Consider the following 22219-nt stretch of genomic DNA (forward strand, 5'->3'; position numbering starts at 1 on the left):
TGCAGAGAGAGTAACAGCAACTTTACAGCAATGAGTGAACTCCTGCAGTCAGTCTTCTGCAAAGAGTTCAGACGGACTCTGAGTTTCAGCTCAAATCTAGGAAGGGAAGTCTAAGCAGGAATTTGGGCAAGGGCATGGGCATCTAATATAGCACAGACCAAATAAACCAAACTGCAAAGGGTTCTGCCAAATATGGGAGGTATCAAGAGGCATCTGGCTCTTTCCAAAACCGCACTGCCCATGCAAAGAAAAGGCCTGATCCTCACAAGTAGTCAAGACACTTCTGTTGTGACTGTACTGGTAGGATGGGACAAGAGACTCATACTGATGACGGTAGGAGTAACGTTAGCTTCTTCAGGTAATATTGCACTACTCGCCCTAACTTTGGCAGCTCAACACTTCCACTGTGTTTTTTATCCATCCAGCAGCCATTCCTCCACCTTTCACATACAATATATAAACCAAGGCACAATGTTAATGAGCCATTGCATATAGATGAGCTGGCAACCAGTCTGAGCTGACACAGCCACACATAAAAGCCAAAGAGGGCCTTGGGCTCTCTTCCTTTGATACAGAAGCTGTTGGACCAAAGTACTGTGGAAATTGCATGGTCTAGGGGACACGAAGCTGGGCAGCTTTTTCTCCCACCTCCCTTCTGCAGTCACCTTTACTGCGTAAGACACAAGGTAAGAGGCTCAGCACCATACTGTTTTCTTGATAGCTGACTGAGGAAATCCATGATATTTCCAGATAGACTGTCCTTTCTGTTTCCTTGCACAAAATTGTCACCTAATGACTACAGCAAGGGAACCAGAGAGTGCTTTTTTGTGGAGTACAATGTTTGGATTTAGTCTGCTTACTCACTGGCTTCCTTTCCTTGGGCAACCCTCTTGAGAGTTCTCTGCTGCAGTTTCTGCTCCCCTAAAACAGGCTACTGAGGCTTAAGAAAACATTGTCAAAGAAAATCTCTGCATCTGCTGTAGTCATCTCAGATAGAGAAGGCAGAAGATGGAAGTTCAGGCATTACTGTTCTCTGGGAATGCTGAGTGGTATTTCTGACAGTGACATGGGGCTGGAAGGGCCTTAAAGTATGGCTATGCAAACAAACTAGGGTGGGATAAGCTGATACAAGTTTACAGCATATTAGCTGTTTTGTGGTAACTGCCAGTATTGTTGTTTTAACCCTGTATTAGTACCAGTCAGCCTGTCTTCACCTCATAGTTACTTAAAGGCTAAGCATGTATACCCAGGCAGTTAACAAGTAGCAGCTAACGATTTTCACAGCTATAGCTTAAGTTCAGAGTGTTTTCAGTTTCACAGCAGTAACGTGCACATAGCAGAAGTTCCCTACATTCAGATGCACTGAGATGCTCAGAGGCTACAGTAACGAGTTTCTCAAAACTACTGTTAAAAAAAGTAACCACCCTTAAATTATCTTCCTTTTTGGGCATGACAACATGTAGTGCATGCTTCACTTCCTTAATCTCACAGTCAATTACTTTTCTCAACCCATATAAACATCAGCAGGGAAAAAGAAAAATCTGCATATGTGTTAGTAATAAATTTAAAAATCAGGGCATACCACTTAAGGGTTGACTTGTCAGAAAATGGTAATTAAAAGTGTTCCAGCTGACAGTGCCCCTTTAATGAATTATTAGTAATGTTCTCTGAGAACATTCGATGAAAGACACCATAAGAGTTCTCACTTAAACAAACCAATTTTCTGCATGATGCAACTTCACTGCACAAGAAGGGGAAAATCTCCATTATAGAATCAAATCACGAAAATAACAAAGTAATAGTTTGAATGATCAGGAAGTAACAGGTGCCCCCTCTATGCTGATTTCCTGTATTTCTTATACCACAGCCTTTTTCCATAGGTGCTTATCTAATAACTGCCACTATTTTCTTAAATTCTGTTGAAAAAGCCCAGTAAGGTGTAGCATAAAAGAATTTTGGTCATCAGCTACCTGTTAACAAGTGTTATACATACATACTACAGTGACTGACCAGAATTCTATGAATTCTATGAATTCTATGACTGACCAGCTTAGTTTTAACGCAGATACAGCAGTGCCCAGGGACTGATCCTTTCGGCTAATACCTAATCACACCAGAGGCTTCTGAGCAGTGGTACGTGCATTACACAAACTTCAAAATAGTCGGCTTGTGCTGGGCAGTGTCAGCAGCAGTAAGCACGCTCTCCTTCTAGGCACAGTCTTATAGGTGCCTTTGCATAAGAGCCTCGGCACATGCCGATACATCTGATTAGACACAATTTGTTGTTGTGCATACCAGCACAGTTTGGGCTGCTGGATCCTGACCCTGCTTTGCTGTGCTCTTGATTGAGGGCAGGGGAGCTGAACGAGGCAGCACAAAGCACATGGGTGAGGAGGTGTATGCTGGAGATGGATGAGCAGAGGGCATGGGACTCTTGGGCTGAGCTCTCAGGTTGAAAAGCAGACAGCAAGCAGCTGGAGGGAAAGTCTGCAAGGACTTGGAAGTACAGCCCTCTTTAGGGGGAGTAATGTGTGGAGCGGGGAAGGATGAAGGCAAAGGGCACTAAATCTTAATCATGGATTTGTATTTGGGTGTGAAGGAGACGGGGGTTTGGGAGATGGTGAGACAGGTAGTGGAAGGAGGTCCTCGTGCCTCATTTCCTTTCACTGAGTTTCTTGCTGATTTCCAGCTCCATCTAGATCTGTTGTTCGTCCTTGACTGTTTCAGGAGAAATGTAACAGAGAGCAGCTCTGGGAATTCACATTTCTTGGCAGAAGTTCTGTGGACCCACCCCTATTGCTGGTAAGCAGTGATATTCTGGGGTAGCTGGGTGGTTCTTGAAGGTGGGTGGTCATGGTGAAAGCACTTTCCAGCCATGGAGTTCCGAGTACCCTGCACCTGAAAGCTACTCTTGTGTTTCAAGTGTTAGCAGCTCACCTCAACACTCAACAACTAAGGTGCACCCTTAAGTCTCTGGACTACAGTGGGAATGAGGGGAGTCTGACACAGGAATGTAGATTTACCTTCCAAGCCAAGTTGCTACAGAAGTGCCAGTTGTCTATTCCTGCGGCAGCACAATCCACCAAAAGATGTACTAGCACTGTATACCCTGAGGCTCTATTTCTTGTCCATGAAACAGGACTGTAGTTCAGCATGCATACTGGAGAAAAGGAGCTTTACAGTTAAGACTCAGAGTTTTTTCTTAGCCCACCCTGAATATCTTGACAAGTTTTTTCTACAGAACAGGTAACTTGGACCACATTCAGGCTGAGAGTGGCTGATGAGTTTGCACACTCCATACTGAGTGCTCACAGAGGTAAGGTGGTTTTATTCATTTCTTGATTTCACAACGCAGTGTTTTGACATGTGAGCACGCTTTCTCTGCAGTATTCCATGATAAATGCAAAGTAATTTAAGTTGGCCCATACTTTATTAAGCTCTCTCAGCTGCCTTCTGTGCTGTAGGGAGAAATGTACACAGAGTAACCATGAAACAGGTAACAAACAGAAAGAGATTGTTTGAAGCCCTAGGAATTTCTGTGCCAAAGATAAAAACAAGCTGTTATACAAGTGACACTTGCATCATAGGATACAGCTACTGCGATCTGAATGGCCACCCTGTATGTGAATGCTAATATCAAGAGATAAAACAAGGAAGTTAATCTCACTTCCTTTATTTATCTAAAATTTGGAGGTTATGTCTAATCTTGTCACCCAGGTTGCTCACACAACCTGGTGGTGGGCAGGTGAGATGAGATGCCATGAAGAACAGCTCCTCTAGTCCTCATATATGCTCTAACTCTAGAGTCTCTCTTAAATCAGCTGCCTGGGCTTTTCTAACATTTTGAGGGGTAAAGTGAGGTGAGAGTAAATCCTTCATGGGGTTTACACCACATTAATAGGACTCTGGAAATCTTGAATGACATCCCAAGGTCTGCTACATAATTGAATTCTGCATGAACTAGAGCAACCGATACAAGATCTTTAAAAGCTCGTTAATATCTGAGGCAAGAGCCTCACTTTTGGAAGTAATTTAGTCCCAGGTTCGAATTAGGCACTTAACAGAAGCAGAAACTCAACTCAAAATAGGAATCTTGGTACCTAGAGCTGCTTGTGTAGCTGAAGATACAGGGATGTTTGAGAGGAGTAATCAGATGGAAGCAGTTCACCTTGAGATGCCAGTTTCTGATGACTGAGATGAACTCTGAGGCACCTGAGCTACAAAAGTGGGCACTTCAGTAAGTTCCCTCAGGCTGCTGGAATGAATCGACACCATAGAAAATTCCAACAAGACTTAAGCTCCTAAATGAATGGGAAAGATGCAAGATGCCTGTGCAGGTTAAACTATATTTTCCACTAGAAATGAGACAGTAGGCTATTTGTAAAGGGTATCTAAGAATTCAACATTCTTCTCAATTTTCTGTCTGGTTTTGTCTGGAACATAAGGACCTCCTGCAGGAAATGCATTAGATGCTGAACAGTAAGAGGCAGAAAGAGCCACCAGGCACTTGGTGATAGTGTAATTTAAATACAAAGACTTTCACAGTGTGGGAACTCATAATAAATCTAAACTTAAGACTTTAATTTGCAAAAGTATCTGCAAATCGGCTTAGTATTTGTCCATCCCAAAAAGCCACAGTATATTCCCCTCTGTTTCACTCCTTGCTGAGAATATTAAGATATTATGCAGCAGAAGCTTTTCTTCTTCTTAGATAATAAACAAGTTTCTGCCAAGATAGCAATTGGGCATCTCTCATTTATATGCTCCTAAAATCTGAGCTCCATTAAAATTCTGACTACAGCAAGCTGATGCTGTGTTGCCAGTCTACAGCAACACATTCAAGAGGTCTCAAAGCTTTTTGCAATCATTGAATTTATCCACACAACACCCTAGTTTTGCTTGCATCTTATGAGTAGATGGGGAAATAGACACAAAAGGGAGAACATTTGTCCCATAGTACACAAAAAACTGTGAAAAGCCAGGAACTGAGCTCAGAACTTTTGACTCTCTGGGGAATGCTTTATCGCTTGACTATGCTTCCTACGTCCTGCCGCCAGAAGCCACCTTATTAGGGCAGATTATTTTATGGGTTGAGGCACAATATGCTCACTAAGTTTACTCTTTGCTGCGAAATAGCAAGGAATAGAATGTGCTGAATACTGGTCTCTGACCTTGGTAATAAGTTGATTTAATTGGATTTGATTTTTCAAATGTAACATCTCAAGTCAGCCATAAACTCTGGAATTAGCATATCGCATCTCAACACAGGAGAGATTTTAAAGTAGCATAAGGAGATGAAGTCCATGCCCAATGAATTTCAAATTACACTGAGGATGAACTCAGCCATATGCATGTCAAACTAAAATTGTGCAGGCTCTGAGTGCATCAAGCAGCAAAGTTATTACTGACTTACATTTGCTATTAAGAATGCAAAGCAGCTATTTTGCACCCAGTTTGTTCATACGTCTCTTCACATCAGTGACCCATGTGATGGGTCAATAATTCACTCAGTGCAGACTGAAAGCCAAGAATGTCTTGCAAGTCAATTACACTTATATAAATAATTAGGAACACAAAAGTAACTGAAGGATTGGAATAGAAAAAGCTCTGCTGGTGAAATACTGCATACACCAGGGATAGCAGACTCCGTTCCTGTCTTTAGATTTTCAACTGGTGTTCCCCAATACCTTCAGAGGGCACTGTGCATGCCCCTGAAAGCAGAAATTAGCCTTAAAAGGGGCAATTTTGAGTTTTAGTCTTTCAGGGAATAATCAGGTACTTGTGTAACTAAAAGCTATTTACTTCCTGTAGGAAATGTGAAAAAAAGTAGGACATTAGGCAAATAGCTGCCTACTAAGATTTGATCCTCAAGATTTGCTCCTGAAATTTGTTTAGCTTTCATGGTATTCAATTGTAATAAATCACAGGAACATTTCAACCAATCTACTAGGCACAAGCAGACTCTAATTCAGACGGACAAAATTTGCTTCATCAGACCTTGTATGAAAGAGCACCAAATGCCTTTAATACCTCTGACTTCAGCTGGAAATCTCTGAAGTCAGGCTTTTTCACAACGCATGTCTTGGGACCACAAACTGACTTTAAAAGGCACGGCAGGGGCTGCAGGCTATGCTATACATCCCTACAAAAGGCACTGGAACAATGGCTGTTACCCATGTCACGATGCCGCAGCCAAGAAGAGCTGAAGGAAGGAAACTATTGAGATGAGACTGTAATGGTACAAGATGTATCTAGACAGCTTGGTTGAACATCATCGAAATCAGGCTTCAGGAACCAGAGGTAGGACTAAATCTGTCAATCAAAGTTTGCAGTGCTGCCAGCACTTGTGATTGGAGCACTATATGATGAAAAGAAATCTTCTAAACTACTGGTGTCTGACACTCTTATCGTTGAACCTCAACTGATTAAACATGCAGCATCAGCCAGCAAGTGCCAATCTACCTTGCAGCTGCTATATGACAGACTTGCAGGCCCAGTGAGCTGAAAAGGAGCATGGAAGATCAACAGGTAGCAGATGATGTGCTTCAATATAAGCTCAGCATGTCAGATGGACAGATACATAAAGGACTTCCTATAGGAGAAAGCCTATATTATACAAAAGGGTACAAGGAAACATGCATCTGTTCAGGAATGGAATGAATCCTTTCCCTTTTTAACAATTCCATGGTTTCATCATTGGTTTCTCTGCTTTTTAGATATACAGTAAGAATTAAGGTTACATTCTCCCTCCCAGGTGCTCCCATTCCCTATGTTACGAGCTGTAGCCCGCCTGACTTTGATTACAGCCGTCAGGGTGGTTCTTTATTCTTCTGAGGTAAAAAGCAAGTTCAAGAAAATTAAGTCCAAAATGCTTGTCAATGGAGAGCAAGTCTGGAACAATACTCCTTTCAGCACTTCTGCTGGAAAACTTATGAATGACAGACAGGACACAGTCACTCAGAGGAACCTAACACATGCCACATGCTCATGAAGCAAATGGTCTGTTATTATTCCTGTCTAAGAGAAATTATGATCCTCAGTACAAAAATTCAAGAAACAAGGAACAACTCGATTGCAAAACAATGTCAAATCAAAGCAACTAGCAAAACCAGCAAACAGACAGAAAAGTAGCAAAAGAACTAATAGTAGAAAAGACCTCTGTAAACTATGTATGTGGGATTCACTTATGAGACTACTAGTTATTAAAGGAAGGGGGATGACAAGTGCTAGGTAATAAGCAGAACAGAACTTATGCTGCAATGTAGCATGCCTTTAATCTCTGGCAACTGAGACATGCAAAGACGGAAAACTACTTTACACACAGTTCAATGATATAAACTATCCAAGGAGAGAGCTACACATGTAGACACACTTTCATCTTGAGAGAAAGCCTTCCTCACTTTGTTCTTTGTTTACCTTAAGAAAGCAATAAAGTATGAAAGAACTGCCTTCTATATGGAAAAAAATAGCGATAAGTTGTATTTATAGCACACCATTGCTCCTGAAAGATCTCAAAATACTTCAAGTGACAGCTGTGTTCAGGGATCATTTCAGTTACTACTGAAGCAACACGCTAGTCTAACAGGGCAGGGCAGCCCAAAAGTTGCTTTGTAATAAAATAATACTCTACATCATGAAAAACTATTCTCAACATTAAAATAGCCTCACAGTCACATGTAAAGTAGTGGAATTATTCTTATTTCCTTCGCAGACAGGGAACATGAGTTAGAAAGCAATGGAAACAGTCTGAGACCACAGAGTCAGGACTACAGCTCAACAACTGCCTGTTTCCAGACCAATGAATCTTACTTTCTCCTCTTCATGTCCTTAACCATTTCAGGTGAAGCTGCAGGCTACTGCTGCAGACTGCAGCTACCATCTATCATGTCATCTGGTGCATCCCCAATTCTTCTTTCTCACAATCCTACTATCTGAGAAACGCTCAAGGCTGGGGTTCCCAGTGGGAACCTGGCAGAGCAGGGATTTGAATCTGGCTTATCAAGACCAATGTGATAGTCCTATCTATGCTGCTATGGCTGGCTTATTGGCAACAAACCAGCACAGCATAGTGTGTTTTTGCCAGTTTAGAAATCAAAGTCACCTTGATAACCACTAAAGACTGGGATACTGAAATTGCAGCCTAACTAATGGTAAGGACTGCAATAGGACAGTGCTCTTAACATTACATGAAAATATTCCCAAACTGCTGACTAGGATAACCACCCACTACACTGTTCACACTGGTGCTATAAGCAGGTGAAAGATTGCAGCAGAGCAATGATACCGCAGTGTGCAATTCACACCATGAGTTACAAGCATCTTTTTGGAGCGCCGACAAGCTACGTACAGTCTATATCATAAAAACACAGTGGCAGAAATCAAAGGAACTCTTCCTACTGCAGTATCATCCAGGTTAGGTGCTCATTTGCCTTTCCCTCATCTTCCTCAAGTTCACAGAGGGAGTATTACAGAGTTGACAAATAGTACATCAAATCCTGTCTCTAAGGCTGACTGAGCGTGCAGTGTATGACCACACAGCACGGCTAGCAATGCTGCGGTAGTCTGTTCTGAGTATTCTTTTACTGTGTCTCTCCTCTGGAGCTGGAATTGGCAATTCCCTGTGATGTGAACTACTGTGAGAAGACTTTATGTCACAGCAACATTTGCTTTCTTGCTTTTGTTCCTTTAGCACTGCGCAGAGGGCAGAGAGAGCACAACTTCATGCTTTTCTTGTGCACTGAGTAAGCAAGAACCTTTTTCCAACCACATTGAAAGCTGTTGCAACAGTGCTAAGTGTATTCTGTCAGCAATATTCCCCATGCCCAGAGCTGGGTCCTTTTCAGGGTGGTATGAGGCCACTATCAGTTTAAATTTACCAACACTTTGGAAAGAAAGAGTGTACGTGAACAGAAGCTTTTATACGATAAGGTAATGCTGACTACTGAGATACCTCGAGATCAGATGCTGAAGCAGGGTCAGAACTGTCAGAGTGTTCACAGGTGGTTTTGCCTTGGGTAATGGCTGTCTTCTAGCTGTGCTGCTGGTGCCTGAGTCAGCTGCCTCTCAGCCTTTGGGGTTTCTGCAGAAAGCCCTTTTCACTGCATCATGCTGGTGACTGAGACTTGACATTGCCAAGCTGTAGAAACAAATTGTGAGTTAATGATTCAACCCCTTAAATACTTCAGCAAAGAACAACAAAATGAGAGAACACGCAGAATTGGCTCACATGACTCTGTCCATTTTCCCTGTGACTTTTATGTGTGGTGTTTATGCAGTATCGCCTCCCTAGCCCACATCTTACTGCAATGTAGTTCTTTGGTTGCAGATAGCTTCTGCTCTCGGTCACACAGGTGAGAACTTATTACAGTCTGCCTTTCTCACACATTTAGAGTGCAATGCCTCTTTCTGGCAACAGAGAGGAAAAGTAACCAGAGAAATCCTGCCTTTCTCCTTTAGAAAGTCTCAACAAAAAGCAAAATGTTTTATTTTCAAGACTTCACAGTAAATCAAAATTAATTCTCTTAAAGCAGAATACAAAAATAGCATAACACCATTGGTGAGTTAAATCCCTAGTTTTTTTCTCTTGCAACCACAACAACACATCACACACAAGTCCGCTGCGATGAGAATTATTTTGGGTTTTTTTTGACCAAAGAAAAAAAAATGCCAAAAGACAGAATTTACTTGAGAAATAATTTCTCCCAGAGAGCCACTTCCAATTGAAAATTTAATATTTTCAGTGGAAACCTAATTGTCTGAAAATAGAAACAGCTCTGTTGGGAAATCCTGCTGTATAGTAAAGACAGCTTAGCTCCCAGTTCTCTGTTCTCCAGAGGCAAGATACCCAGCATGACTGCGTATCTCATGATGCAGCCTGAGGCTGAAGTTGATCATCTGCTGTGTGGGAATTCTCTGTCACAGTAGAAGGTGCTATGGGAGATACAGTCTAGCCATGGAATTAGTCTGGCACTGCAAAAATATCAAATAATGAAGTTTTCTTTAGTGCCTATGAAGTGATCATTGCTGGGGAGTGCTGGCAAATGTTTTTGTCTAGACAGAGCTATTTTACAAGTGCCATGTTTCTAGTCAGTGGCAGAAAGGGAGTAACTGTGGGACACAGCTGGCCTCTTGCCTCTGTGGCACATAGGGCAGGAAGAAATGTTACTTCTGTAAATTTACCAAAACCTTAACAGTGTTTGTGTATATGAGATGTCATTTGCTCGCCAGTCAGCTGAAGTCTTTAGACTCTCTCCCCCAGTAAATGGATTAATTTTGTGTGCAGCACTAATTACAATATTATTAATTGCTAACAATGACAGTAATGTCTTTATTGCTGTAAATCCTTTATTTATACACCTGAAGTAAGTATTTTAACCTTTGAGGACCCCAAACACTCCTAAGCTTTCAGAAAACATGATTTGCTTGAGTCTTCACTGCTGCAGTGCCTGTTCTTTCATTTATTCATTTGCCTGTGTTCTCATGAATGAATTATTTCTTCAAGTCAGCTTTGTGAGGGGAAACTGCAGCCTGTCTTTTCAAACCATGTATACATTGCTTAGTGTGAGCAACATTCCTGGATGCAAATTAGCTGCTGTTCAGCTACTACCGCTGAAACCTTATTGGAAGTGTGACTCCAAGGTGCACTCAAGTATCAATAGGGCTGCTCAGCAGCAGAACGCATCAGGTAGCAAACTCTACAAAACATATACAAAGCACAATGAGAAGATCCAATTTTAAGGCAGAGGGTCAGAACCCCCCTGCTATAGGCTGGCAAGGTATTACAGCAGTCTTCCTGAAGTGACTTAGTCCCTTAAGTAACCAACAGCTCCTGTAGAGACTATACAGCCCATATGTGTCAGACCATACATGTTTCCTTCCCCTAAATATCAGGACATGGGGGAAGCAAGGAAGGGGATAGTACATATCCTTCTTATATCACTGTTGGGGTGGCTGGGACAATCCCGGTTCACCCAGTTTAAAAGACAGAAGGATGAAACCACGGTCCCCGTTATCTAAAGAGGAATTAGGCACTTAAGAGGACTTCTTCATTAGGTACTCACATAAACCTGAGTGCTTACAGTAATCTGAGATGAAAGACATCTGTTCTAAAGATATTTCATATTCACAACCTGCAGGTGGATACCAGTTTGCCGCTCCTGCTGAAAAATGGCTATCATTGCAATGGAAAAGGGCAGCTCTTTAACATCTTACAGTAATTCTATTTAGCAGGAGAGAGGGCAAGGCAGGGGATAAGGTCCTTTGGTGTATCCACCAGAAATTCCAGTTGGACTTTAGGTTGGTGAAATGGAGTCGCTTGGACTGGAGCTGTGACAAGACTCCCAGATTAGCATGCTGAGCCGGATTGAAGGATCATATTTCCCACAAGGAACTGGCATTTCAGTCAACACTTTGGAGGCAGAGCCGCTATGTTCTGTGCTCAGATCTGCTATCAGGAGTAAATACTTAATGATGACATTGCCAGGTCCAAGAAAAAAGCTTGCCTGTCTCAGCTTGCCAGTACCAGCAGGTCTGTTCCCTTTGCTAACATGTCCATCAGAAAGATAAAGTGGGCATGGAGGACGGTGTAAATCAGATTCTTTTTACCCCCAGGGCCAACTGGCTGCTTTAGGCGAGCTTATATTCTTGCTATACTTAAAATTGATTCATTAGAGGGCGAGCTCTCTTTGGCAGTCCTTGATTCTGGTATAATTTTGATATAAGCAGCAAGACAGGGAGACAGGATGCTGCAACTGTCATCCCATCACCACAGGCACATTCCTGCTCTACCCAGGGCAGCTAGTGAAGGGCAAACGAACTATACTCTCCAAAGGTCCCAGCAGTAAAGCAGCCAGCAGATAATACACCATGAGACTAAGTGTTATAGTTTGCTTTCCTAATAAAAAACTATTTTATAAGGTATTAGGAATTGGATATTTCACATACTTTGTTCAGAGAAAGTTCGACAAAAAGAAAAACACAGAAAGGACTGAAAGAAGATCTGAGTTTTGAAAAGACCTGAGCAGGACTGAAAAAAAAAATCCTTTAACTCTGTATCCCCCTTTCTTCTACCTAAGCTTCTTAGAACTTCATCTGAATCCCTAACAAAGATGTGTTTCTAACAAAAGCTACGGGTTCAGTGGGCTGCTTTTCATTTATGTTGTCTCCCCCTGATGATTTGGTTCTGTCAACTTTGCTCATACATCCATTGCTGTGAGGGAAGAAATACGTGTGAAGCCACAGATATCAGAACTTCAGTGAAATAGCAGGTGACAGAACTTTGTTCTTGTCAGGCCCCCATCAAACATTAAACACCTTCCCCTTCCTTCACTCACTGATCTCCTCAAGTGCTGCACGTGGCTGAGATTAAAGCCATTTCCCTGGATTAATGTGCTCCGCACACAGCGTTGCACAAAGGACTTACCCAAAGAACAATTAAAGCGCCTGGTCATTATCCCCCACATTCAAAATTTTTCAGAACAAAACAATTGAAAGCAAGTAAGAGCAAAGAGAACCACTCAATTACATTTCTGAGTGAGCAGAGGAACTCCAGCTGGTACGTAGCAATCAGAGGAACTGTAATGATTGTTGTTACCTACTTGCAGGAATGCAGAGAAAGGAAAATGTAGAAATGCATCTGTTAACAACTAACTTTCTGGGCATTTATCAAATATTCTGGGTGGAGGGACTGATAGATTAGTTAGGAAAGATCAGGAGTCTGAGAATGGAAATCTGAAAGTTTCTGCTTACTCTAGTGATCACTGCGAAATGAGAGTGGAACAGGGAAGTGGAAACTCCTTGTTTTCATAGCTAACCTTGACATGTCATCTTTATTCATTGAGTAGTTTTATTGGTAAATGCCCCATTGTTTAAGAATACATGCAGTGCACCTTCTAGAAACATACTATGCCTGGGGACAGCAGCAACTTTGCTAACTCCTGCAACATGGAATTTCACATGCAAGACAGACAGTAATACTGTGTTTATTTGGGCCCAACAGGAAACATACCCTGGTAAATATTAGCTAAGACATAGTCGGGTTACCTTCGCTGATTTAAACTGAAAGGACTTTAAGTGCTGTATTATATAACTCACTTTATATAATGTCCTCTAGACAGTCTGTGATATACTCACAGCATGCTTATACAGGAGGGAATTTTTCTCCTGCCGAAGCAAATCAACACACTTCAGTTGTGTGTGGGAGCAAGAAAGATTTGTTGAAGAGAGAATTCCTTTGTCATCCTGCCTGAAGAAGGGTGTAATTCTTCTACTGCTTTGATCTGCTTGGGGGTAGCTTAATCAGGGCTTGTAAAACAGTCTCTGAAGAGGGCATGTAAGATTTAAAGAGGCAGGAAAAGAATGGTACAGTTGGGGATCTATTTTCAAGGTTCCAGTCTGATGACCATGCTGATTAGCTTGCTGTCATCTCTTCTGTGATTATTATCTGTTGAACTGTATGTCCAGATCCTTGGTCAAATTTCCAAAAGTTCCAGTGAAGGCTGAATCAGACCTACCGCAATTGTGATAGCAATTTATCATGACCCCTAGCATGAGAAGACGGGCAGCTTAGAAACCAGACGTTTTCTTCAGTTTTCTCCCCTTCACATCTGTTCAGTAGGTTAGGAGCACATCTGCTGTAGCTCACCTATGCCAAAGGTATGCACGTGCAGCTTATGATGGACAGGGTGAGGCATCCAGCATTTCACACACTATTCTGGTAATGACAGTCAATGTTCACATTATTGCAGAAAAGGACAAAATGAAAGCTGATGACAGCCAAAGCTGCATGGTTTTGCACAACAGGGGTGTTAGAAGTTAAATACTGGAAAACTTCTTTGAATAGTGTGTTGCACAGCAATATTTTATTTTTGCTCAAACTATGCATTAACATGAATATATTAAAAGTGCACCAGGAAAATAAAATTTGAGGATTGTTTAGAAAGTGACCTAATTCCTGCCTTCCTCGGATACGTGCTTAAAGTTTAACCTTTGTCAGCTACATTTCCAACCAATATATTCATCAGCAAAAGTTTAAAACAGTGAAAAGCTACATTACAACAAAAGTGACCTTCATTTTTTTCATTGTAATTTTAATGAGCAGGGAGAAAGGTGATTTCTGTCTAAGTGCAGAAAGAAGGCAACTGTATGAGACATAGAAACAAATTCCTTCTCAGGGCTGTTGCTACAAATAAGGACATCAAATAATAGAATTTACTTCTGGCTTTACAAAATGTCATTCATTTTTCCTTAGGCTCCATCACTGATAATTTAGTATTTTCCCTTTGCTATTGATTATCATATCTAAAGGTATTCTCTGGCCCCTGTAACTACGTCTAATGGAAGGATTTCTGTTTTAGCCAATTAAAAGATTAGGCAGCTTCTCTAAGTTAATCTAGATGCCCACAGAGTAAAGGAAAGACTTTGCTAAACAGTTCTTTCCTTCATAAAACAATTGTGGTGACAAGTGGACCCTCAGAGGGTGCATATGCTTCCTTTAGTGTCAGTTAGGAGTCAGCTGCACAACTGTCATAGGCAATTATCTAACATTTAAATGGCTGAAGTTAAATGAGACAGATTTCACACTAAGTAACTCACATCAGTATGTCTAATCCACTACATGCCTATGGATTATCCCCATTTTAGATATATGAAATTAGGGCCTAAGGGAGCTAAACAACTCTTGCCACAGATATTTAAGCACATTATTACCCCCTGCAATCAAGCAAAATTTGGGCAGTCCATTTGACAACCATTTGAGCCTAAGCATTTTGCTCCTAGACAAAAAGGGAAGCCAGGGTGGGACAGTGATATGATACAGGGTTTCAGGTAAGTGTTGTAGCGTCTTTAGCTTGCCTCTCGAAAAATCATTCCTAAGCATTGCTTTAGGGTCACCTTCTATTGGGAAGGGTAATGCAGCAGTAAAGTAACAGTAGCAAACAATTACAATGGCCCCAGTATCTCCTGCTCAGAGATGCACTCTCCAAGTCCAGGTCCTTCTAAAGAAAACATCATCCATAGCAGCTGCAGGTCCCCAGAACCTGCAGTTCAGGTCTCCGTGTGGCTGGGGACACTATGTCCTCAGAGACACAGTTAACTCTGAACATCCTTTGTGTGAGTCAGCATTGAGAATATTTTCCCCTCAAGTTCTTAATTTTTTTCAGTTGCTTTTAAGCTGAAGCATTTTGCCCCCAAGAAATATTATCACAGTACACAGTTAAACTCAGCTACATGAGATGAATTTTGTCTAACAAAGGCTAAATAAATAGGCACACAAGGGTATGCTTTCAGGGTGGGTTAGCACTGTTCACTAATCTAACACATCCTCTCTGGCAACAAAACACATTTTATGCTTGAAGGGTGATCAATTCTGAAATCAATTATTTCTAAGAACATTCCTAAGTTTTGGGTCAAAATCAGAGCCTAGATCTGTCTATGAACATAACAGGCAAGCTCTAACTCTACAATGGATCAACTGCCTCCCACATTCGCATGTCTGAATAACTCCAAGACTGGGAATTTTCCAAATGTAGGTTGATCCAAATTCCAGTCTGAACACATCTGTAGTATTTTCTCCATCAATGACTCTTGTTGCCTGGGTCTCTTGTTAACACAGCCAATCATAAAGGACAAAATTAACAGGGAAGCAGAGCCACCCTTTCCTTTAAGAATGGATTTCTGAACCTGATCCTTTAGTATTAGTATTACCTTTGTGGTGAGCAAGCATCCAATTCTCCTGCTGCTGAAATTTAATCTTTTCTTTTATTCTCACCTAAGAGTCCTATTTGAGATGCTTTTGGGATTCCAGAGTTTGAAACTAACACCCTCAAACCCAGCCTATAACTATGCTAAAATAACTGCATATCTGGCTTAACTATGCCTTTTGCATCTACTCTCATTTCTTCCTAAATTCACTATCCACATCACACCCGGGTTCTCCTAATGCTGATGTACACACACACACATTTGCATAGACAGGCCGCACTTTATCTTCTAAAAGGCAGAAAAACCTCCTCAAAACCCAACCACTCCCCACCAGTTTTCCCAGCGTATGTCCACGATGAAGTTACCTGCTTCTCTATGCCTCCACTCGTTCAACTAAGCAGAGGACAATATTAACAGTTGACTGATTCAAAGTTTACTGAGCAAGCCAAAATGATTATTTTTTGCTGGAATGCTCCTTAGGCAAGAATCTGTTAGTTTCCTCATATACTTACTGGAACTTTTCCCCACCAGCTGAGGGAAAATATGCAAATTATATAACTTTTTCCTAAACAAGTGTCTTGAGACTTCGTCAGAATTTACTTCTCGCCTGCAGGTATAAACAAAACCTGCATTACCCATAATGTTTATTATTTCTTACTCTCCAGAACACTATCAGCAGAGGGAATGTTCAACTACCTCCGGAAACGCTTTACCAGCCACATCAGAGAACGTAGCCGGCGAAGAGCAAGGCTTGTCTCTAAAGATGGAAGGTGTAACATAGAGTTTGGCAATGTAGAACAGTCAAGGTTTGTCTTTTTGATTGATATATGGACAACTATCCTGGATCTCAGATGGAGATACAAAATGACTATCTTCATTTCAGCATTCTTAGGCAGCTGGTTTCTCTTTGGTCTCCTCTGGTATGTTGTGGCATATATACACAAAGATCTTCCAGAATTCAATCCTTCCATAAATCACACTCCCTGTGTTGAGAATATCAACGGCCTGACTTCAGCTTTCCTGTTCTCCTTGGAGACCCAGGTAACCATCGGTTATGGCTTCAGATGTGTCACAGAACAATGTGCCACTGCCATTTTCCTGCTCATCTTCCAGTCCATCTTGGGGGTAATCATCAATTCTTTTATGTGTGGTGCCATCTTGGCCAAGATATCAAGGTCCAAAAACCGGGCTAAGACCATCACCTTCAGCAAGAATGCTGTCATCAGCAAACGTGGTGGGAAGCTCTGCCTCCTCATTCGGGTGGCAAACCTGAGGAAGAGTCTGCTGATTGGGAGTCATATCTATGGAAAACTTCTGAAGACCACCATCACCCCAGAAGGAGAGACAATCATTTTGGACCAGGTCAACATAGAATTTGTAGTTGATGCTGGCAATGAGAATCTCTTCTTCATTTCCCCATTAACTATTTATCATATCATAGATAAGAACAGCCCATTCTTCCACATGGCAGCAGAAACCATTCTGCAGCAAGATTTTGAATTGGTGGTGTTTTTAGATGGCACTGTTGAAGCCACTAGCGCTACTTGTCAAGTGAGGACATCCTACATCCCAGAAGAGGTGCTCTGGGGTTATCGCTTTGCTCCCATTGTGTCCAAGACCAAAGAAGGGAAATACAGAGTAGACTTCCAGAATTTCAGCAAGACAGTGGCTGTGGAGACTCCCCACTGTGCCTTCTGCCTCTGCAATGAGAAAGAAGCTAAAGCCAAAGAGAAGAAAGGTTATGACAATCCTGGTTTTGTCTTGTCAGAAGTTAGTGAAACCAGTGACACAAAAATGTAGCTCCAGGTATTCATGGGACTGTATCTTTTTTCATAATTAATTCAATCTTGAGAGGATTAATAACTTAGTAAAACAAAAAAAGAAACACAGGTTTGTTTTAACTCTGAAACAGCATTTATCTTCTCAAAAGCCTCAAATCAAAGAGGAACAGAATATCAGTGATCTCCAGAACACTATTTAACTACACTCTATATATATTTCATAGAAGTTATATTTTTATACCTATGGGACATTTTATGAAGCTGCTATGTTGGAACGTCCAACTCACTTAAGTTCCCAGAGGCATGCAAGTCTGTTAAAAAGCCTGAAAAGATGGAGAAAAACTTTAGGACATGTTGAAGATACAAAGCTGTTGGAATGAGAACATGAAAAGGGGAGACAGAAGGCAAAGCTAAAGAAACCTTAGGAGCCAAAACCTCAGGAGCCAAAACCTCAAAAAAAAAAGTATGTTTCTGGTTGCCAAAGTCCTCTATGAAAGCAGACGCTCTGGCTCTGGAACACTTGAGCACTTCTGAACATTTTGCAACAATTCTTTCTTTCTTTGAGGCTGGTACTTCTACAGAAATGGAGCATTAAGGGATGGTACGTGCTTAGGAAGCTAGAAAAGACAAGGCTTGGGCCATCCTGCTGCACCTAGAACTCTAAAATACGACTCCTCTGCTGTGAAAGCCTTTGATTCCTTTCAGGGAAAAGTAGCCAAATGGGAATGAGAAGTGAAAAACCAAGGAGAAGCAGAGACCCACTGTGTGAGAAGAGGAATTTTGCAGCTTATTCTTAACTGTCTCACCCTTCAGATACTCTTCCACTTCCCCAGGAGCTGGCTAACTGTGAAATTAGGAAACATCTGAAGACAACTGTCCAGAAAGGTGAGCCACAGTGGGGAGATGAAGAACACATTGATTGCTTCACGCCTGGCAGAAAAGCAATCCACTGGGAGAGGAAATTCCCAGCTCTAGATGTATCCTTCAAAAAAATCCAATGCAAACACAGATTATCTTTTCCTTTGAAGCATGAAGGTCTTTTTAAAACAAAAACACAGCATAGGAGCCTCCCACCAACAGTGGACTTCAGATTCAGTTCCAAACCGTTCATCTCACCACAGCAAAATGTGCATCCCTACAGGAAACAAGTTCTGCTCAGTGGTAGCTAAGTAGTGGTGAACATTTTCCGGGTATGATTTTTGACATTTAAGTTTCAAATGCAACAAGAACTTTCAATAACTTTTTGATGAATTTCCACTTTCTCACAGCCTGCCATCCCCCTCCCCCCCCAGTTCTTTTGCTGAGAGTTCAAGTGGCAGACCAAAGAGAGAGGTTTTTGGGGAACTCTTCCCAGTGATGTAATACAGCTCATCAATTTTCAACTCTGGTAAAATGGAAGCATCTTTTTAAAAGCTGCTGGACTGAGCAGTTTTAAAAGAAGGGGAGAATTAAGCAGGTCAAATGATGACATGACAAAGTTATTTTCCAAATGAACATAATGTCAGTATGGAAATCAAACTCTGGGAATCAAGAGTGTTCAGGTCTCAGTCCCAGTGTAGTATCAACCCCTTTGTTGGTTCAGAACAAATCACTTTAGTATGTATCTCAGATTTGCCATCTGTAACACGGGACATAAAGTACTTACACTGTACAAAGAACAATGTTATGAACAATTATGTCACTAAAGCACTTTAAAAGCCAGTTCTCAACTGTCTCAATCTTTCCGCTCTTCAACGCACCACTGTTACACCCTTCTTCACTTCTAGATGGAAAGGTCAGCACAGAAAGTTCTGTTCTCATCACACGTCACAATTACTAAAAATGGCTGCACTGTGGCTAGAACTATGGAATGCTAGAACCACCAGCCAAAACCTTCAAGGTAAAACACTGGGCAATATCTGTGAATTAAGTGCAATGTTTTTGCAACCTTGCAAAATAACATTGTCAATTGTAAAAACATTTTTACGGTCCCAATCAGCACAGCATCTGAGCCCCTCCAACCACTAGTGTGTCTCAGATTGTCTGCTTGGAAGGACAGCTGTTTTATCCTCCACTCCAAATGGCAGACCAAAGCACAAACAGCGAATGATTAGTGGTCATCCGCAGAAATCCAGGAGGGAGCAGGGAAGTGAAATGAAGTCTCAAGAGTCCCAGGCTTGTCTGAACCAAAAAGCTACTGTGCTGCTCAGCCCTTCCGTAGTTGCTTCTACATTTCCTTTATAGGCTTCCTGGACAGTTGCCCTGTGTGTCATTTCCCTAGAAAGCGGTACTGTCGGTATCCAAGGCTTACAAGTTATACCTCTTACCCCTGGGAGAAGAGATGCACCAAGATGCCCTTAATAGAAGTAGAAAGATAGTCTTCGCTGTACAAAAAAAGCAAGTCAATAGGAAATCCATTTAAAAGGTCAAACCCAGCTATGCAATGAGGAGACAGGAAAGATTTCTATTTTGAGTAAAGCTGGTTTGGGATGTTAGTGCTAGGGGGGGAAAAAAAAACAATCAAATACTACACCAGTGCCTGTCCAAGAGGTGGTGTTCATCCTCCAAAGTTTAAAGGGTCCCTAAACAATGCACTTTCAGGCAGGCACTGCTCTTGGGAAGCCAACTCAAAATCCTAAACCTCTACGTTCTTCATGACACAGCTTTTTAACCTTTTGCCCTATGTCTCTACAGCACAAGCGTAAGGAGGCGTTATTCCACGTCTAGAAGTATTAAGTGCTACCACAGATCAAAGACACTTGATCTCACTGCAAGGATGATTACCTATTGTTCACTCTATTCTGACAGTTACACCTGCCTCAAAAGCTAGCTATGCTGCCTACAGTAAGAGAAGGGTGATTGTATTCTTCTGCATGCTTTGGTATCAGAGGGGGGACTGGCTACTGCATGAACAGCGAAGATATGAGGGGGACATAGCCAAAGTTGACAGGGCCATGGCTGAGCTATCAAGCTTACTTAGAGGGGGACCATACTGGGACCTAAATGGGAATCTTGGGCTGAAACCCTCCTCCCACGAGCCTTCTGCTGATTGTCACTTCAGGAAACACCTGCCAGTCCCCGCCTGCCAGCCCTGCACCAAGCAGGAGATAGAGCGCTGTAGTCAGAGCCCAGCAGCAGGAGAACAATGAGTGGAATTTCCTCTTTCTGTCCGGAGAGGGCTGTTTGTCACCAGAGAGATAAAGGCCCAGGGCAGGGAAAAAAGGGTTATCGGGAGACATGCCACGCACAGTGCCACTCAGGACAGACTCCATAGGAAATCTATTTTGGGGGCTGTCACCCCTACTGCCATTAAAAGAAAGTTCAGTTAAGAGGATGAAAATAAATTTAATCTTGCTGAGCAGAAGTGGCCAGAGGGAACCACAGACCTGATACTGGAAAACAAAGACTGGTTTCTTAACCCATGACACTTTCATTTTTACATCTCCATAGCACTCTTCTCAAGCTTTATGGTTCTCTTCTCTCTCCTCATCTGTCCATCCAGTCTGCAGGCTGCCCATACTGCTGCAGCAACAATTAGTCCTTACCACAAAGTGGAACATGCAACTGACGCCAACAGCCTAATCGATACAAAGCAAAGGACTGAAGAGAAAGTCTTGTCTCTTCAGGAGAAGGGATCAGACCACGTACTTACTGCTGGATTAAGGCCTAAAGGATTTAGCTGTGAAAGTGTTAGCCAAGCAGCTAGGCTTGGGAATAATATGTCTGCACTAAACTTAATTTATCTTCTCATTTCACAAACAACATGTTTCTTCTACTGTATTTATTTTAAACATTCATTCAAGCTGTGCATAATATTTCAATCATTTTGAAATAGATTTACCCTCCTGCTGGCAAATGAATAAGGCATCCTGCTGACTGCCGGAGAAAGGGCCATGAATTAAAATAACTGCTTTTAGTAAACTGACATGTGCTAGTTAGCTGTCTCCACACACTCTTTGGTAGTAACTGGTGAAAAGAGACCCCTAAATAACAATAATAATAATAATAATAAAAAAAACCCAAACGCTGGCAAACTGTTTAGATACTTGTACTGACTTGCATTGTTGGAATGTGGCAGACCACTGCTAACTAGCTCACAGCAACTGCCTGGATAACTTCTGCATGTACACGCTTCCTTGTAAACTCAACTACTCACCCATAAACAAGTCAGCAGTGTGCAAAGCCCCGACACAAGTGAGAGCAGCTGAGGTGTCATATCCTCTTTCCTCTCCCCAGGCAGCAAACTGATGTGGTTAGACTCATGCGAATTCAGCTGGGAAGAGCCTTTATTTCCCCTTCCCTTTTATTTTGCCCCTTTCAATTCACCCCCGCCTTGAACTGTCACGGTGCTGGCCCAATTCCTGTTCCCCAAACAAGCAGGGAGAAACCACAGCACAACGCACGGAATGTGAGCAGAGCCCCTGCTGCGCCAGGGACGGGGAAAGCTGAGCAAGTTCCTAAAGCCTCTGGTGAATCTGTGTCTGCAGCTTCTTGCTGCAGCCTGGGGAACCTCTACGGCAACACCGCCACTGGCCCTAAATCACATATAACCCTGTGATGGTGTCACTGGAACAAGAGGGAGGAAGGCTAGAGCCCTCTCTCCATGGCTGCTAGAATACACAATATGTTTCCTGAGGCCAAGTTGACATTCCTGTGGTGGAAGCATCTGCCTGGGGAGGCTTACGACTTGCACAAACTCACTGCTGCACAAGACAGACATAAATTCTCCCTGCTCCAGGGAGGTGGACAAGCAAGGGGAG

At 42.1% G+C, this 22219-nt stretch overlaps 1 protein-coding gene across 5 annotated transcripts; it reads left to right on the forward strand.

The window, feature by feature from the left end:
* The first annotated feature begins 573 nt into the window (after positions 1 to 573).
* KCNJ1 (potassium inwardly rectifying channel subfamily J member 1) lies at positions 574 to 21916 on the forward strand. 5 transcript variants are annotated; one of them, XM_041125499.1, is made up of 4 exons: positions 574 to 686; positions 2728 to 2802; positions 3242 to 3316; positions 16365 to 21916. In XM_041125499.1, exon 4 carries the CDS (start codon positions 16384 to 16386, stop codon positions 17497 to 17499), a length of 1116 nt encoding a protein of 371 aa, XP_040981433.1. In that variant the 5' UTR covers positions 574 to 686; positions 2728 to 2802; positions 3242 to 3316; positions 16365 to 16383; the 3' UTR covers positions 17500 to 21916. The 5 variants fall into 5 exon arrangements, with proteins under 5 accessions (XP_040981433.1, XP_040981432.1, XP_029879542.1 ...); XM_041125498.1 differs by lacking the exon at positions 574 to 686 and adding an exon at positions 2291 to 2387; XM_030023682.2 differs by lacking the exon at positions 574 to 686 and adding an exon at positions 2291 to 2387 and having other exon boundaries at positions 3247 to 3316.
* The last annotated feature ends 303 nt before the right edge of the window (positions 21917 to 22219 follow it).

The sequence above is a fragment of the Aquila chrysaetos genome, chromosome 8 (assembly GCF_900496995.4).
Source record: "Aquila chrysaetos chrysaetos chromosome 8, bAquChr1.4, whole genome shotgun sequence".
Taxonomy (NCBI): domain Eukaryota; kingdom Metazoa; phylum Chordata; class Aves; order Accipitriformes; family Accipitridae; genus Aquila; species Aquila chrysaetos.

Coding starts and splice junctions, on each gene's coding strand:
- KCNJ1 (XM_041125499.1), top strand. CDS start 16,384: ATGTTCAACTACCTCCGGAAACGCTTTACCAGCCACATCAGAGAACGT.